The sequence below is a fragment of the Oncorhynchus mykiss genome, chromosome 16 (assembly GCF_057628025.1).
Source record: "Oncorhynchus mykiss isolate SJ-2025 chromosome 16, ASM5762802v1, whole genome shotgun sequence".
NCBI classification, from domain to species: Eukaryota; Metazoa; Chordata; class Actinopteri; order Salmoniformes; family Salmonidae; genus Oncorhynchus; species Oncorhynchus mykiss.
In genome coordinates this window covers 34,244,673-34,258,671 of record NC_143037.1, presented here as the reverse complement: position 1 = coordinate 34,258,671, position 13,999 = coordinate 34,244,673, and the positions used below count along the sequence as shown (strand labels likewise).

Genomic DNA, 13,999 nt, shown 5'->3' with positions numbered 1-13,999 from the left:
CACCATCATCCCAGAAACCCTAGACCAACTCCAATTTGCATACCGTCCCAATCGATCCACAAATGACGCAGTCTCTTGCACTCAACACTGCCCTTTCCCACCTGGACAAAAGGAACACCTACGTGAGAATGCTGTTCAACACCCTGGGAGTAAACACCTCCCTCTGCAACTGAATCCTGGACTTCCAGACCACCCCCAGGTGGTAAGGATAGGCAACAACATCTGCCACACAAATCCTTAACACGGGGGCCCCTTAGGGCTGCAGGCTTGGTCCCCTCCTGCACTAACTGTTCACCCATGACTGCGTAGCCAAACATGACTCCAACACCATCATTAAGTTTGCTGACGACACAACGTTGAGAGAGCCTATAGGGAGGCGGTCAGAGAACTTCCTTGGTGTCCACGTCACCAAACTATCATGGTCCAAACACACCAAGACAGTTGTGAAAAGGGCACGGCAACACCTATTCCCCCTCAAGAGACTGAAAAGATGTGCATTGGGTCCTGAGATCCTCAAAAAGTTTGACAGCTGCACCATCAATAGCACCGCCTGGTATGGCAACTGCTCGGCCTCCGACCGCAATGCGCTACAGAGGGTAGTGCGTACGGCCCAGTACATCACTGGTGCCAAGCTTCCTGCCATCCAGGACCTATGCCAGGCAATGTCATAGATAGGCCCTAATAAATTGCCAAAGACTCCAGCCACCCAGTTCTGCAAGCGGTACCGGAGCGCCAAGTCTTGGTCCAAAAGGCTTCTTAACCGCTTCTACCCCCAAAACCATAAGACTACTTAACAGCTATTCAAATGGCTACCCGGACTATTTTTTACACTGCTGCTACTCGCTATTTATTATCTATGCATAGTCACTGTACCCCTAGCTACATGCACACTACCATTCAAAACTTTTAGGACGCCTACTCATTCAAGGGTTTTGCTATTTTCTACATTGTAGAATATTAGTAAAGACATCAAAACTATGAAATGGCACATATGGAATCATGTAGTAACCAAAAGTGTTACACAAATCAAAATATATTTCATATTTGAGATTCTTCAAATACCCACCCTGCCTTGCTGACAGCTTTGCACACTCTTGGCATTCTCTCAACCAGCTTCCCCTGGAATTATTTTCCAACAATCTTTCTTCACTCTTTCCAAACCATCTCAATTTAGTTGAGGTCGGGTGATTGTGGAGGCCAGGTCATCTGATGCAGAACTCAATTTTACCTTTTAACTAGGTAAGTCAGTTAAGAACAAATTCTTATTTTCAATGACGGCCTAGGAACAGTGGGTTAACTGCCTGTTCAGGGGCAGAATGACAGATTTGTACCTTGTCACCTCGGGGATTTGAACATGAAACCTTTCGTTTACTAGTCCAACGCTCTAACCACTAGGCTACCCTGCCGCCACAATCACTCTCCTTCTTGGTAAAATAGCCCTCACACAGCCTGGAGGTGTGTTGGGTCATTGTCCTGTTGAAAAACAAATGATAGTGGGACTAAGTGCAATCCAGATGGGATGATGTTTCGCTGCAGAATGCTTTGGTAGCCATGCTGGTTAAGTGTGCCTTGAATTCTAAATAAATCACAGACAGTGTCACCAGCAAAGCACCCCCACACCATAACACCTCCTCTTCCATGCTTTACGGTTGGAAATACACATGCGGAGCTCATCCGTTCACCCACACCGCATCTCACAAAGACAGAGGTTGGAACCAAAAATCTCACGTTTGGACTACAGATCAAAGGACACACTTCCACTGGTCTAATGTCCATTGCTCATGTTTCTTGGCCCAAGCAAGTCTCTTCTTATTGGTGTCCTTTAGTAGTGGTTTCTTTGCAGGAATTTGACCACAAAGGCCTGATTCGGTGTCTCTGAACAGTTGATGTTGACATGTCTGTTACTTGAACTCTCAAGCATTTATTTGAGTCTGGTAAGTCTAAAGAACTTATCCTCTGCAGCAGAGGTTAACTCTGGGTCTTCCATTCCTGTGGCGGTCCTCATGAGAGAACATTTCATCATATCGCTTGATGGTTTTTTGTGATTGCACTTGAAGAAACATTTTTACCAAATAGGGCTATCTTCTGTATACCCCCCTACCTTGTCACAACAGAACTGATGGCTCAAACCCATTAAGAAGGAAAAAAATTGCACAATTTAACTTTTAAGGCACACCTGTTAATTGAAATGCGTTCCAGGGGACTACCTCATGAAGCTGGTTGAGAGAATGCCAAGAGTGTGCAAAGCTGTCATCAAGGCAAAGGGTGGCTATTTGAAGAATCTCAAATATAAAATATATTTGGATTTCTTTAACACTTTTTTGTTTACTACATGATTCCATATGTGTTTTTTCATAGTTTTGATGACTATTAATCTACAATGTTGAAAATGGTAAAAAAAAATTATAAAGAAAAACCCTTGAATGAGTAGGCGTTCTAAAACTTTGACCGGTAGTGTACATGTTACCTCGATTAACCTGTACCCCCGCATATTGGCTCGGTTCCTGTACCCCCTGTATATAGCGTCGTTATGTTATTGTTGCGCTTTTATTTAGTACATATTTTGTTAACCAACAATGCAGAAAAATAAGAGTTAAGGGCTTGCAAGTAAGCATTTCACTTTAAGGTCTACTACTACACCTGTTGTATTCGCTGCATGTGACAAATAAAATTGGATTTGATTATTTATTTCCTACATTTTACACACCATGCTGCTTTTTCCTCCAACAGATGTCACTAGTGTGCAAAGCTGGAGCATGTTTGCACTTTCGTCAACTCTTTGGACCACCATGACCGCATGTGTTAGTCACATAGTGTTCCAACTGCATTTACTGTGGAGGCCACTCTGTCAACAATGCCTGTATGTTAACCTAAACCATTTAGTGAAACCACAAGATAAATCTAAAACAGTGGTGTAATGCCTGTAGACTTCCCTATAGAACTAATGGGCACTCCTTTTAGTCAAATGTATTTGTATGTATATTGGGGAAAACTCACCATTAGCTGAATCTAAAATCACAATCTGATTAAGTACATGGTAATTTATTTCCTGGTGTAATTTTTTTTTCTCCACTCACTGTAAAGGTTTTGTGTTGGTAGAAGGTGTTTGTTTTAAGGGTATATTTGTATGTAACATATTGCTTATGTTTTTGTGGTGTCTACCTTGTGTGTGTATAAATATATCGGTGTGTTTATTTACGTACAGTATTTATGTGTATGCTGCTGGTATTGCAAGGCAGTCAGCAGCCTCACAGTGGACTGGAGAGGGGTGGACTACATGAAGATTGGGGCTCACTCAGGACTGGCCTGTTCAAGTAGGGAGGCAGGACCGGGGCTGAGACCACCTTACACTGCTCACCCCCCCACCCACCCACCCATCACACCCCCCACCAGCACCCCTCCTCCACTCCCGACACACTCACACTCTCTCTCCCTTGCCCTGTGCCTGTCTCTCTCCATTCTACCAAGCAGCCAGCCAGACCTCTCTTCTTCTGCCCTGTCGACATCCCACGCCTTTCTCCCTCAGCCTCAGCCGTGGCCGTCTGCCCTCGCCGCCTCTGACGGTCCAAGTCTATCTACAACAAGTTCCCTGGGACTTTTTCAGAAACTTTTTCCTCAATTACTTTTTTCTTTTTTTGCTACCTCCCTTGAGACTCCAGTGCGGGTTGTGCTGTGTGTGATAGGGGCTAGTGTTGCTCTTCGCCCTCGGGGTCTCTGTACGCTGTTGACCGGAGGAGAAGACTACTTGTCACCATGATCAAAGTTCAGCTGCTGCTCTTGCTGGGCCTGGTCGGCCCCTTCTGTGCCGTCGCACACGCAAGTAAGTCAACATCCAGGGCTCGAGCCCTCCTAGCACACCGTGTCCTCTCTGTCCGGTCACTCTGCTCGGCTCTCACACTTACTCACACACACCACACCTCTCTTCTCATACTCACACACCCTTTGTCTGTTTGGCTTGTATCCGGGAGCATCCTGAATTTGAATCTTGGGGCTGCTCTTAGCTCCTTGTCCTTAGTTCAAAAGTTCCACTCTCAAGGAAGAGCTTTGTTTGATGTTGGTTTTATTTTATTCTTCACAGTAGTCTGTCATTTAACATTTGCTCAGCTATGGTATAGGACTCATGTATTCTCCTCTAGGTTGAAGTTAATTTAGCAGTGCATTTATTTCGCTCATCCTGGATGGAAAAAGACCAGCCTTGGCTGAGAGTGTTAATGTAATACAGAGGGCCGACTGGGTGGATCGTCTGTCGATTCTATCCCCCCCCCCAAGCCTTGCAGAGGAGGAAAAGTTTGATTTGGAGACTAGTGGGAATGTGATGTAATGGTGCTAGGTCTTGTGCCTCGTGCACATGAGTTCTTGGCTGCCGGCAGGGAGTGAAAGGAATATCCTTTGGAAGGCTCCCAAATAGTGCTCGGGTCTGACTCGCCAAATATACACACTGTACACGTTTATCGGAAAGCTTACACCTCTCCATCGCTCTCCCTTTCCCACTCTCCCTCGCCAATCCTGGGTTCCAAAGACCTTCCCCATGGGGTGGGAGGGAAGGAGAGGAGGGGGCAGAGACTGAGTGCTGCAGGGCAGGGACGGTTTGCGTGTGGGTATTAATAGAGGGTGGCTCTATATTTTAAGACTGTCATATGGATGGGACCGGGAGAGCGAACACGTGAGGGCTTAACAGGGAGTGCTGCTGCTGCTGCCCCACCCCTACCACATGTTGTTAGACTGCCAGGACCCACCGCCCCCTCCACATTTACCCATCTTTGGCAGGGTATCAAGCTTAACAGGCCCCCTTCACCCCTTATTCTGGCCGCCCCCTGATACTATTCCCCCTACTCCCGGTTGATAAGTCTAGGGGCGGAGGAAGTTGGTGGGATTTATTTTTAAACGGCAACCTTTACCGACCAGACGTGCCTCTTTCCAACGAAGGCCTGTTTGCAAGAGTGTTAACTCCTCAAGCTTCTCCTCTCTGCTCCATACCCTGACAAAAATAAACAAATATAACAACTTGCACACGTTCCGAACAAAGCCTGTTGATTCTTGACTGCCCTACATTCCTCGCCGACGCCCCTCCCAGCTCATAATGAGCTTTGTCTGAGCCACTCGCCTTTTTAAAAAAACTCCATCCAGCACATCTGGCTGCAGACACGGGTCAATGCTCACTGTCCGTGCCGGCTTGTAAAGTGACTCAAGTGTGTGCTCATTCGCCAACTATGAGGCGTACGATGTAAAATCCACTAAGGAAAAGCATTGCTTACATCGATAAAAAAAAAAAAAAATTGCCATCCAAAATGTAGTTGAAAGGTGTAAGCCTACCTCTGTAAAGCAAAATCTGTGCATTGAGAAAACAAACATATTTTTGAGTCAGCCCAGGCGGAGGCCATTTTAGCTCACGAACGAGATAGCCCCAGACGTAGTTGTAGGGTTGGTGTGGCAGGCACAGACAGAGGGTAATTCAGCCCTGCCATTAGATCAAGGGGGCACTCCCACAACATGGCCGAACCAAGGGTTTGTGTGTCTTCACTGTCAGCATGAACGTCTCTAGCACCTACGCCACCGTGCCAGACACGGAGCGAAGAAGAAAAAGCCCACAGGGCTGCATAGAAACGTATACACCAGTGAACTGAGAATAATTTGATATATTACTAATGTTCCATGATATTTATTGTGGCTCCCTTTAAGTCATCTCAATTCATTTTTGCTGTAATGAATACTTGAGTTTCACGAGATATATTTTTCGCTATACACTCAGTGGCCAGTTTTAGGTTCACTCATTTAGTACCGGGGTCGAACCCCACTTTGCCTCCAGAATAGCATGAATTCTTAGTGGCGTGGGTTCTACAAGGTGTGGCATTCAAATGTTGCTCGAGACCTAACGTGTGCCAGGAAAACATTCCCCAAAGCATTACACCACTGCCACCAACCTGTACCGCTGACACCAAGCAGGACAGGGCCATGGACTCATGCTGCTTACGCCAAATCAGCATGACGCAACAGGAACCAGGATTTGTCGGACCATGCAATGTTCCACAACTCAATTGTCCAGTGCACCGTTGATCGCACCATGCTCAAAGTCGCTTAGGTCACTTGTTTTGCCCATTGTAACGTTCAATCAAACTGTAACTGAATGTCTGCCTGCTTAATAAGCCACGGCCACGTGACTCACTCTGTAGGAGCGAACATTAGTGAATGCGGTATCTAATAAATTGGCCTAATTGGAGTATTTCTGTGATGAATTGATATTTCACAAGTCTGTTATTGATGATTATTGTTTGCCCAATATATTGTTAAAGTACATTTTCATATAGGCTCATCGTGTCAAATAAGTCTTGCGCCATCGGTTGCCTCAGTGATGTTGTCCAGAAGATAAATGTTTAATGGCCTGTATCTCCACTCATGGGAAAATAAACGCGGCCTGTATGTGGACACTATTGTGTCTAAGATAAGAGCCAGTTAGCCAGAGTGGAATATTCTATGGGACATCTCCCACTCAACTCAAAGTGCCAGGCAGCGAGGTGCCAGGCATCGAGGGGCCGCGCTACATGTTTATGCGTGACTCCTACAGCTAGCGTGGGAGGCTAGCTGTGCTGCATACTGTGATGAGATGGGCAGATACCTCCCTCCCCAACTAAGGAACAACATTCTTGGGCTCCGGGGCCACAGCAGACACACACTCCCTCACAAGTCTGAGATGGGCCCTTCCTGTCTACAGACAGCTTAGCACAGATTTACACACACACACTCTCATATCCACACACAGGGGAGCCTCAGTGGCAGTTGATTGTGATGGTGATGGATGTGTCCTGCTCCCTCCTTCGCTCTCACACTATCTTTCTCTCTCACCCTCTCTTCTCTCTCATGATGCCATTACTGTCCGACAGGCAGGATCTCCACCCCATACGGGCCCCAGCGCTTCTCCTGGCCCTTTGCTGTATTCTCACTTTTCACTCTCGCCCCTTTGCCTGCCTGCCTTGTATGCCCTCCTTCTCTTCAAAGAGCTTGTTTGAGAGAAATTTGAATGTAGGGCGATTGAGAGACTTTTAATGCCCAGCGGTGGTTAAGGGAGCTGATGACACACTCAAACTCAAGCATGCACGCACTCACGCATGCACACATCTGCTCTGAGGTCAGGCTATCATGGGACATTAAATCAGAGACAGACTGGGACTAGGCCCCTGTTCACAAAATAGCTAGAGAGCGAATAAACTGAGTGGGCTGCCGCTGAGCTCTCCCCTCTAAATAAAAAACATACTGTTCCCTTTGGGCTTCCCTCCACCCTTTTACACCACTCTCCTCTTGCAGAGCTACAGCATTCCCAAAACCTTTATCAGGACAACTTAATCCACGGGGTGAGGCGGGGCAGAGAGAAGGGGGAGAGTGGTAGGGATGGAGAGAAGTATGATGGGAGAGAGATGTCGTGTTCTCTTACTCACTAGCGCGTCTGTATTAGCCAACACAGTGGAAAGGAAATAGTACTTAGAGCTAAATGTGAGCACAGCAGACATAATGAAGCAATTGTTAGTGGTCTGGGGGGGGCATGAATACATATAGCGCAAGGCACTTTGTTTGTTTGGAATGTCTGTGATGATAAATGTTGCAGTTTCAAATGCTTCATGATCCGTAGTAGGAGAACAACTGTTTTGTTATATTTAAACCTGCTTGTTTCTAATGAATGCTAGAGCAAATAGGGAACTAAGAATAATGAGAGAGAGAGAGATCTCTATTCAATGTTATTTAACTCGTAAAGCATTCTCTATTACGAATGGTCTCGAACAATCAGGGAAAAGGACGAAGAAATGATGTCAGGTTCTAAGTTTAGACCGATCACTCAGCTTCTTATTTCTGGAGTTGGGAGAAGTTTTGAACTGCACATTCGAAAAGGGCAAAAAGTACTTTCAGGAAAAAGGAGGGATTGCAAAAGAACATGTTGCCAGTTTGCAAGTTAACCATAATTTCAGTCCTTCACTGAAATTGACTTCTGCTTCTTAATTTCGAAGCTGCGCTGTCCAAGCAAAGCTTTCAGTTGTGGTGTGGAGGGGAATATTTCCAACAGGCACAGATAGGACGGGTTGTAGAGCACAACATTAAGGTCTCACTCAGCTTGTACTTTGCGGTCCAACCCTTTGATCAAAGAGGCTATTCTTATTACAAGAAGGTTTCATTCAATTATAGGATAGATGATGGTAGATTTCACTTCAAGCATTGACAACAGCATACCACCCTGCATCCCACTGCTGGCTTGCCCCTGAAGCTAAGCAGGGTTGGTCCCTGGATGGGACACCAGATGCTGCTCGAAGTGGTGTTGAGGGCCAGTAGGAGGCACTCTTTCCCCTGGTCTAAAAAAATATCCGATGCCCTAGGGCAGTAATTGGGGACATTGCCATGTTTAGGGTGCCATCTTTCGGATGGGACATTAAAAGGGTGTCCTGATTCTCTGGTCACTAAAGATCCCATGGCACTTATCGTAGAGGTGTTAACCCCGGTGTCCTGGCTAAATTCCCAATCTGGCCCTCATACCATCATGGACACCTAATCATCCCCAGCTTCCAATTGGCTCATTCATCCCCTCTCCCCTGTAACTATCCCCAGGTCGTTGCTGTAAATGAGAATGTGTTCTCAGTCAACTTAACTGGTAAAATAAGCGTATTTTTAAACAGTTCACTGAACTCAGAGCTTCCTTTACAACTCTTATTGCCATCCAAAAATGGCCTGATGAGAGGATGTTTTGAAGTTGAGATCCATGTTGGTCTTTGGTCTCTCGTAATATCACGAACAACCAATTTCAACACATCCAAGTAATTTGGATCCCGTTATGTTATACACCCAGTTGTTGTTTTACCCTGAATTGTCCATTGCCTCCCCCTCTTTCCTCTCTTAGTGACTATGTTTTAATGGTATGGCCTCATATGCTGACTTCCTGCCATCCCCATCCAGGGGCTGTTATGGCGGAGACTCCATGAACAGGAAATGAGGCAGCGGATGAGGCATGCGAGTGCACAAACACGGCCCAAGACAGGATGGAAAGGGGCAGGGTGGATGGGACTGGGGAGGAGGAGGGAGGACCAACATTTGTTTAGTCATGGGTTGTGGCAGCCATGTTCTTACTGCTACTGATGTGTCAAGCTATGGGCTGGGAGAGAAATAAAAAATGTCAAGGAAGAGCTAATATTTGTTGTTTTTCTTTAGAGTTTTCCCACAATGTCCTTGCAATGAGGGACTAACTGTTCCCTCTTTCCAGCGAATACATTTCAAAACGATTGTGAAATGACAGTGAATTTTTATGGTCATACTCAAAGTAATTCACCTCAGTTGTCATGTATCCAATCACAAGTGGTAGCCCTTCGCTTCTGCGTGTGTGAATATTGTTAATTTGCCTCTAGCAGTCTCTGACCTCTTTGCTGCCCCTCAGGCACACTGGTGACCCCATTAGAAAGGGTGTCGGATACCCCTGCTGCCACCGATATCCTCGAAGGCGCCACCGATGCCCCCACGGCTGAACCCAATGCTGCGGACGATGAGGTCGTAACGAAAGCCCCTGCCACCGATAAACCCGTCACTACTCAGGTCGATGAGGCTGCCCCGAATGTGACAGAGGCCGCTCCCACGGAGACCGAGGCCACTGAGGCTGCCGGGCAGGAGGCGGCCACAATGGAGGCCCCTGCTGTTGCCACCATGGCCCCGGCGAATCCCGAAGCCACGGCAGCTGCAGAGGCTGATGAGGAGGAGTTGGTGGTGGAGGAGGGTAAGGATAGGAGATGTCAGCTGCAGATGTAGAGATCATGAAGCTGAGAAACCCTGTCAATGCTACAGTCTGTAGGTGCTCCCATTAGGCGGGAATCAAAGAGGGCAAGGATATGTGTAGAGCTCAAGACAAGATGAAATTGCTCTGCCCCCCAGTCTCTAAATTTCTATCCTTGCCTTTTAGTCAATTGTCTCTCTCCCTATTTCCAAAATTGTTTTCCCTTCTCTCAGTTTCCTTCCTGTTTCACCAAACGGGTTGTTGATTCCCTATCAAGGTCAGTCTGGTTGGGTAACTTGGTCTTTGTGTTCCTTCCACAGAGGGCACTGGCTCTGGACAAGTGGTGGGTATTGTGATTGGCGCATTGGTGGCAGTGATCATTGTCATCGCCGTGGTGATCGCCTTGGTGAGGAGAATGGGCAAATACTCGTAAGTTCCTCCAAGGGATACACCCATTGAACTAGAATTGGTCAATTTATTTCTATGAATATATACAAACACACACTCATGTGCACATGTACACACTCTGCATGTCCTGTTTGCCTTGTGATCTTAGAGGACTAAGCATGCTGTAGAAGCATGAAGCTACTAGTGTATAAAACTATACTCTCATTTTCACAACTTATACATGTACTTTAAAGGGCTAGTTTGGGATTTTGGCAATTAAGCCCATTATCTACTTTCCCAGAGTCAGATGAATCATTTTTGACCCATTTTTTTTCCCTCTGCATCCAGTATGAGGGAAGTTAGAGGTAGTTTAGCAAGCCAATGCTAACTAGCTATGTGCAAACCCTGAAAGTCTACGGGATCCGTTAGCATCCGTTATACTGGACGCAGAGACATAACATTTGCTATCACAGGAGGTTGGTGGCACCTTAATTGGGGAGGATGGGCTCGTGGTAATGGCTGGAGTGGAATGGTATCAAATGGCTTCCGTGTGTTTGATGCCATTCCAGTTGTGCCATTCCAGCCATTATTATTAGCCGTCCTGCCCTCAGCAGCCTACACTGTTTGCCATCCACGTGTTCATCTGACTCTACTACGGTGAAGTGGGTGCAATGGGCGTTACGAAGCACATGGTTTAATAGATAAGACAACCTGCATCACTTGTCAACCATATTTGGTCCTCTGAACATAACACATTTGAATCATAGATTCAAATAGAAGTGTCTGTATTCCTTTAAAAAATATGTTTTGGCCTCCCGAGTGGCGCAGTGGTCTAAGGCACTGCAGTGTTAGCTGTGCCACTAGAGATTCTGAGTTCCGAGTCCAGGCTGTCGCAGCCAGCTGGTAATTTTTAAAATGTATCTATAGATGTTTTAAATGGGAACAAGAAGCGTCTTCCAATATTGGACACGACAGCTGCTGTACTCCTTACCAAACCGCACACCTTTTCCTCTGAACATATTGTTATGTTTGGGGATGTGCTTGCCTGCTAACAGGGAACATTTTTTTTATGCCATAGGGCTGCTGCTAAGAAAAAAGCTGCCACAAAAGAGAGCATCTTGGTTTCTGTCATTTTCTCTTTGATTGTTTTCCCAGTTAATCATCTTAACCCCGTGACTCTCTGTGGTCCAAAGTCACAGACACAAAACAAATGATGCGTCTCATATTGAACCCTATTCCTTTTTTAGGGACCTGGTCAAAAGTAGTGCTCCATAAAGGAGAATGCCATTTAGGATGCACCCTTTGTCTGTCCATCGCCGATCGACAGGCTGTTGGTTGCTACTGCTCTCTGAGACATCCACTCATGGGCCAATGAGCCATCAGGCATTGTTCATTCAGTGAAACAAGTGGCTTTATTTGCACTTCAATTTCAGTCAAAGGGCTCATGTATGGACTTAGTGGGTCCATTGACAAATGGTTTCCCAGCTGTTTGGCTTTACATCAGTTCTGATTGATTAGGCTGGCTGTCTCAATGACATAATGGTTCGAAGCAGAGTAGCAACTCAAGGCTGTCATCTTGAATGAATTAGGTTTCAGGATAACACACAGATTTGTTGTTGGTCCGTTTTGAATCACTTTTGTTTTTTATTGTACCAACTTGACCTAAACTGTGTGAACTGAGTACAATGTATTAAATAAATACCATTATGTTAAGTACGTTTCTCTTTTAAACCATTCAAAACTAACTATATCCTTATACTTCCCGAATGGCTGTAGTGCCCATAACTAAGATAGCATGCAGCATATGAGTGACTGGAATTAATTCAGTTACAATCACCCATGCTTTTATTTCCTCATTTTGGGGTCATCCCCCCCCCCCCCCCCCCCTCTACGAATTATCACATTTCATAAAACATTTACTAAAAGTAATGTTCTCCATGTGCTGTGGTATCGTTAAAATCATAAACCAAGCAGCTTTTTAGATCTCATTTAGCCAAACCATTTTTTCAATCATCTGAAATGTATGAGCCGTGAGCAGATTTTGTTGTGTGTTGGCCTGTGTGTTTTACTCTCTCATTCTCTTCATCCCTCAGCCCCTGAGGAGAAAGGCTGCAAGACAGGAAGTCCCAAAAAAGTTCTCGCAATTCTGAACTGCTGAACTACGTAATTTCCTGTCATTAAACAAGCATGCTACCAGCACGAACCTAACCAAGATCTTGTACTGTTGCCAAAAGGAGGGGGAGGTGTGGGGGGGAGAAGAATGTTTCTCCCCCAACCCCCAGACAGAGCCATTGATATCAATGGTCCTGCCCAACCACACAGCAACCCTCCACGCTAATATCCAAACAGGGGGGTGACCCACCCCCCCACTGACATCCACAGTGACCCACAGGAAGTCAGTGAATTTCAGGATTTTTTGTAAAAAGAAAGGAAGTAAGGGATTATTTAACTTGTAGTAGAAAACGCTCTCTCTTATGCAGTGGTGTGTACATTAATTCCAATTTGCATTTGAGTTGAAGACGACCTAGAAACACGACACAAAATAAACAGAAAATTAAAATAAAAAGTTGACTACAGAGGGGGGAAATGGCGGAAGAGAATGTGGTGAATTTAATAGGGTGTATATACCATGAAAAGGGACTACAGTTATTTCTTGATCATATGTTGCAGTTGCTCACTATAGCATTGAGTTAATGGGACATTGGAAAGCAGCCAAAAACATCCACATAGTACATAGTATCTCACCTTAACACCTAGCCAATGAGTCCCTACCTACCAAAATGTTCAACAACTATATGAAGCACTGTATGCAGAAGTTGTTTCGACATTGTGCTCATGTTCTGAGGGTTAGCAAGGGGCTAATGAAAAGACGCCTCATTTGCAAGTGTAACGTGACATTCTGCCAGCTTTAACACTGACATAAAAACCTAATACACATCTGTGAAATTTTGCAGAAGGGTTTGTGCCACTGTCTCTGGTATTCCCTGGATAGTTTGGAGATTTTACTTTTAAAGTGCATTAATGTGAATGGACTGTACTTTAACTGTCACCCATTCCATTAGGACAGCTTTGACGACTTCAGGTTTTCACAAAATCATGTGTTCCGTATACAGGTAGAAGTCATCAGCCCCCATTCTGCTAGCATTGTCCTTTACAATGTATTCTCTGTACTTCTGCTTACTTTAGTTTGGATAGAGTATACCAAGCAAGCACACACAATCTTTAAATACAGGTTCCCCCCTGAATGCATGCAAAGGATGTTTAGACTTTCATGGTTGCACCCAGTTTTAGGCACATTTTCTTCATAATCGTTAGTGGACATTGAATCATTTTTACACCCATTAGTCTCAGCTTAGCTCCGCTTGCTTTAAGAACTCTGTTAATAAGTGCACTGAATGAGTGATGACAATTGTTTAATGGATCCGCTTTAGACACTGCAATCGTTTGCAACGATGTTTGTTTTCTGCTTTTGCTCCATATTATCAAATCTAGGTCTTTCATTTTATTGTCAGATTTGTCCTTTTATTTAATTGCAGTGTTTTTGTTCATACTGTTTCAATAAACAAGTGAAAACACTCCAAAATACACACTGGCTTGAGACATGTTTTTATTTGTGTGTGTTGGTAGAATTCAGATGTTGTATTGTCTTTGTTGCTCATCAAATCACGTTTTCATGACACTGTCTAAAGTCAGATTCCCTAAGTAATTTTCCCAAAAATCTCAAGCCAACCAAGAGGTGCTGACACAGGAAGTAATTCATTATCTCATGACACTGCTTTTTACACAACTTTCCCCACAATCTTTAGTGTAAAATTAGCACACACCACTACCCAGCATGCACTGGGGTAGAAGTCAGTGGCGAAAGCTGATTGCTCC

The 13,999-nt window shown here is 45.1% G+C and overlaps 1 protein-coding gene across 1 annotated transcript; it reads left to right on the top strand.

Annotated features, from left to right (window-relative positions):
- The first annotated feature begins 2,808 nt into the window (after positions 1-2,808).
- On the top strand, positions 2,809-13,710 carry LOC110491830 (uncharacterized). The gene is made up of 4 exons (XM_021565621.3): positions 2,809-3,820; positions 9,407-9,739; positions 10,057-10,165; positions 12,217-13,710. The coding sequence occupies exons 1-4, from the start codon at positions 3,754-3,756 to the stop codon at positions 12,221-12,223; spliced, it is 516 nt and encodes a 171-aa protein (XP_021421296.3). The 5' UTR covers positions 2,809-3,753; the 3' UTR covers positions 12,224-13,710.
- Positions 13,711-13,999: the final 289 nt, after the last annotated feature.

Excerpts from the sequence above, each read along its gene's own strand:
- LOC110491830 (XM_021565621.3), top strand. The coding sequence starts at position 3,754 with ATGATCAAAGTTCAGCTGCTGCTCTTGCTGGGCCTGGTCGGCCCCTTC. Across the intron at positions 3,821-9,406 it reads CTGTGCCGTCGCACACGCAA|GCACACTGGTGACCCCATTA; the intron begins GTAAGTCAACAT and ends GCTGCCCCTCAG. Across the intron at positions 9,740-10,056 it reads GGAGTTGGTGGTGGAGGAGG|AGGGCACTGGCTCTGGACAA; the intron begins GTAAGGATAGGA and ends TTCCTTCCACAG.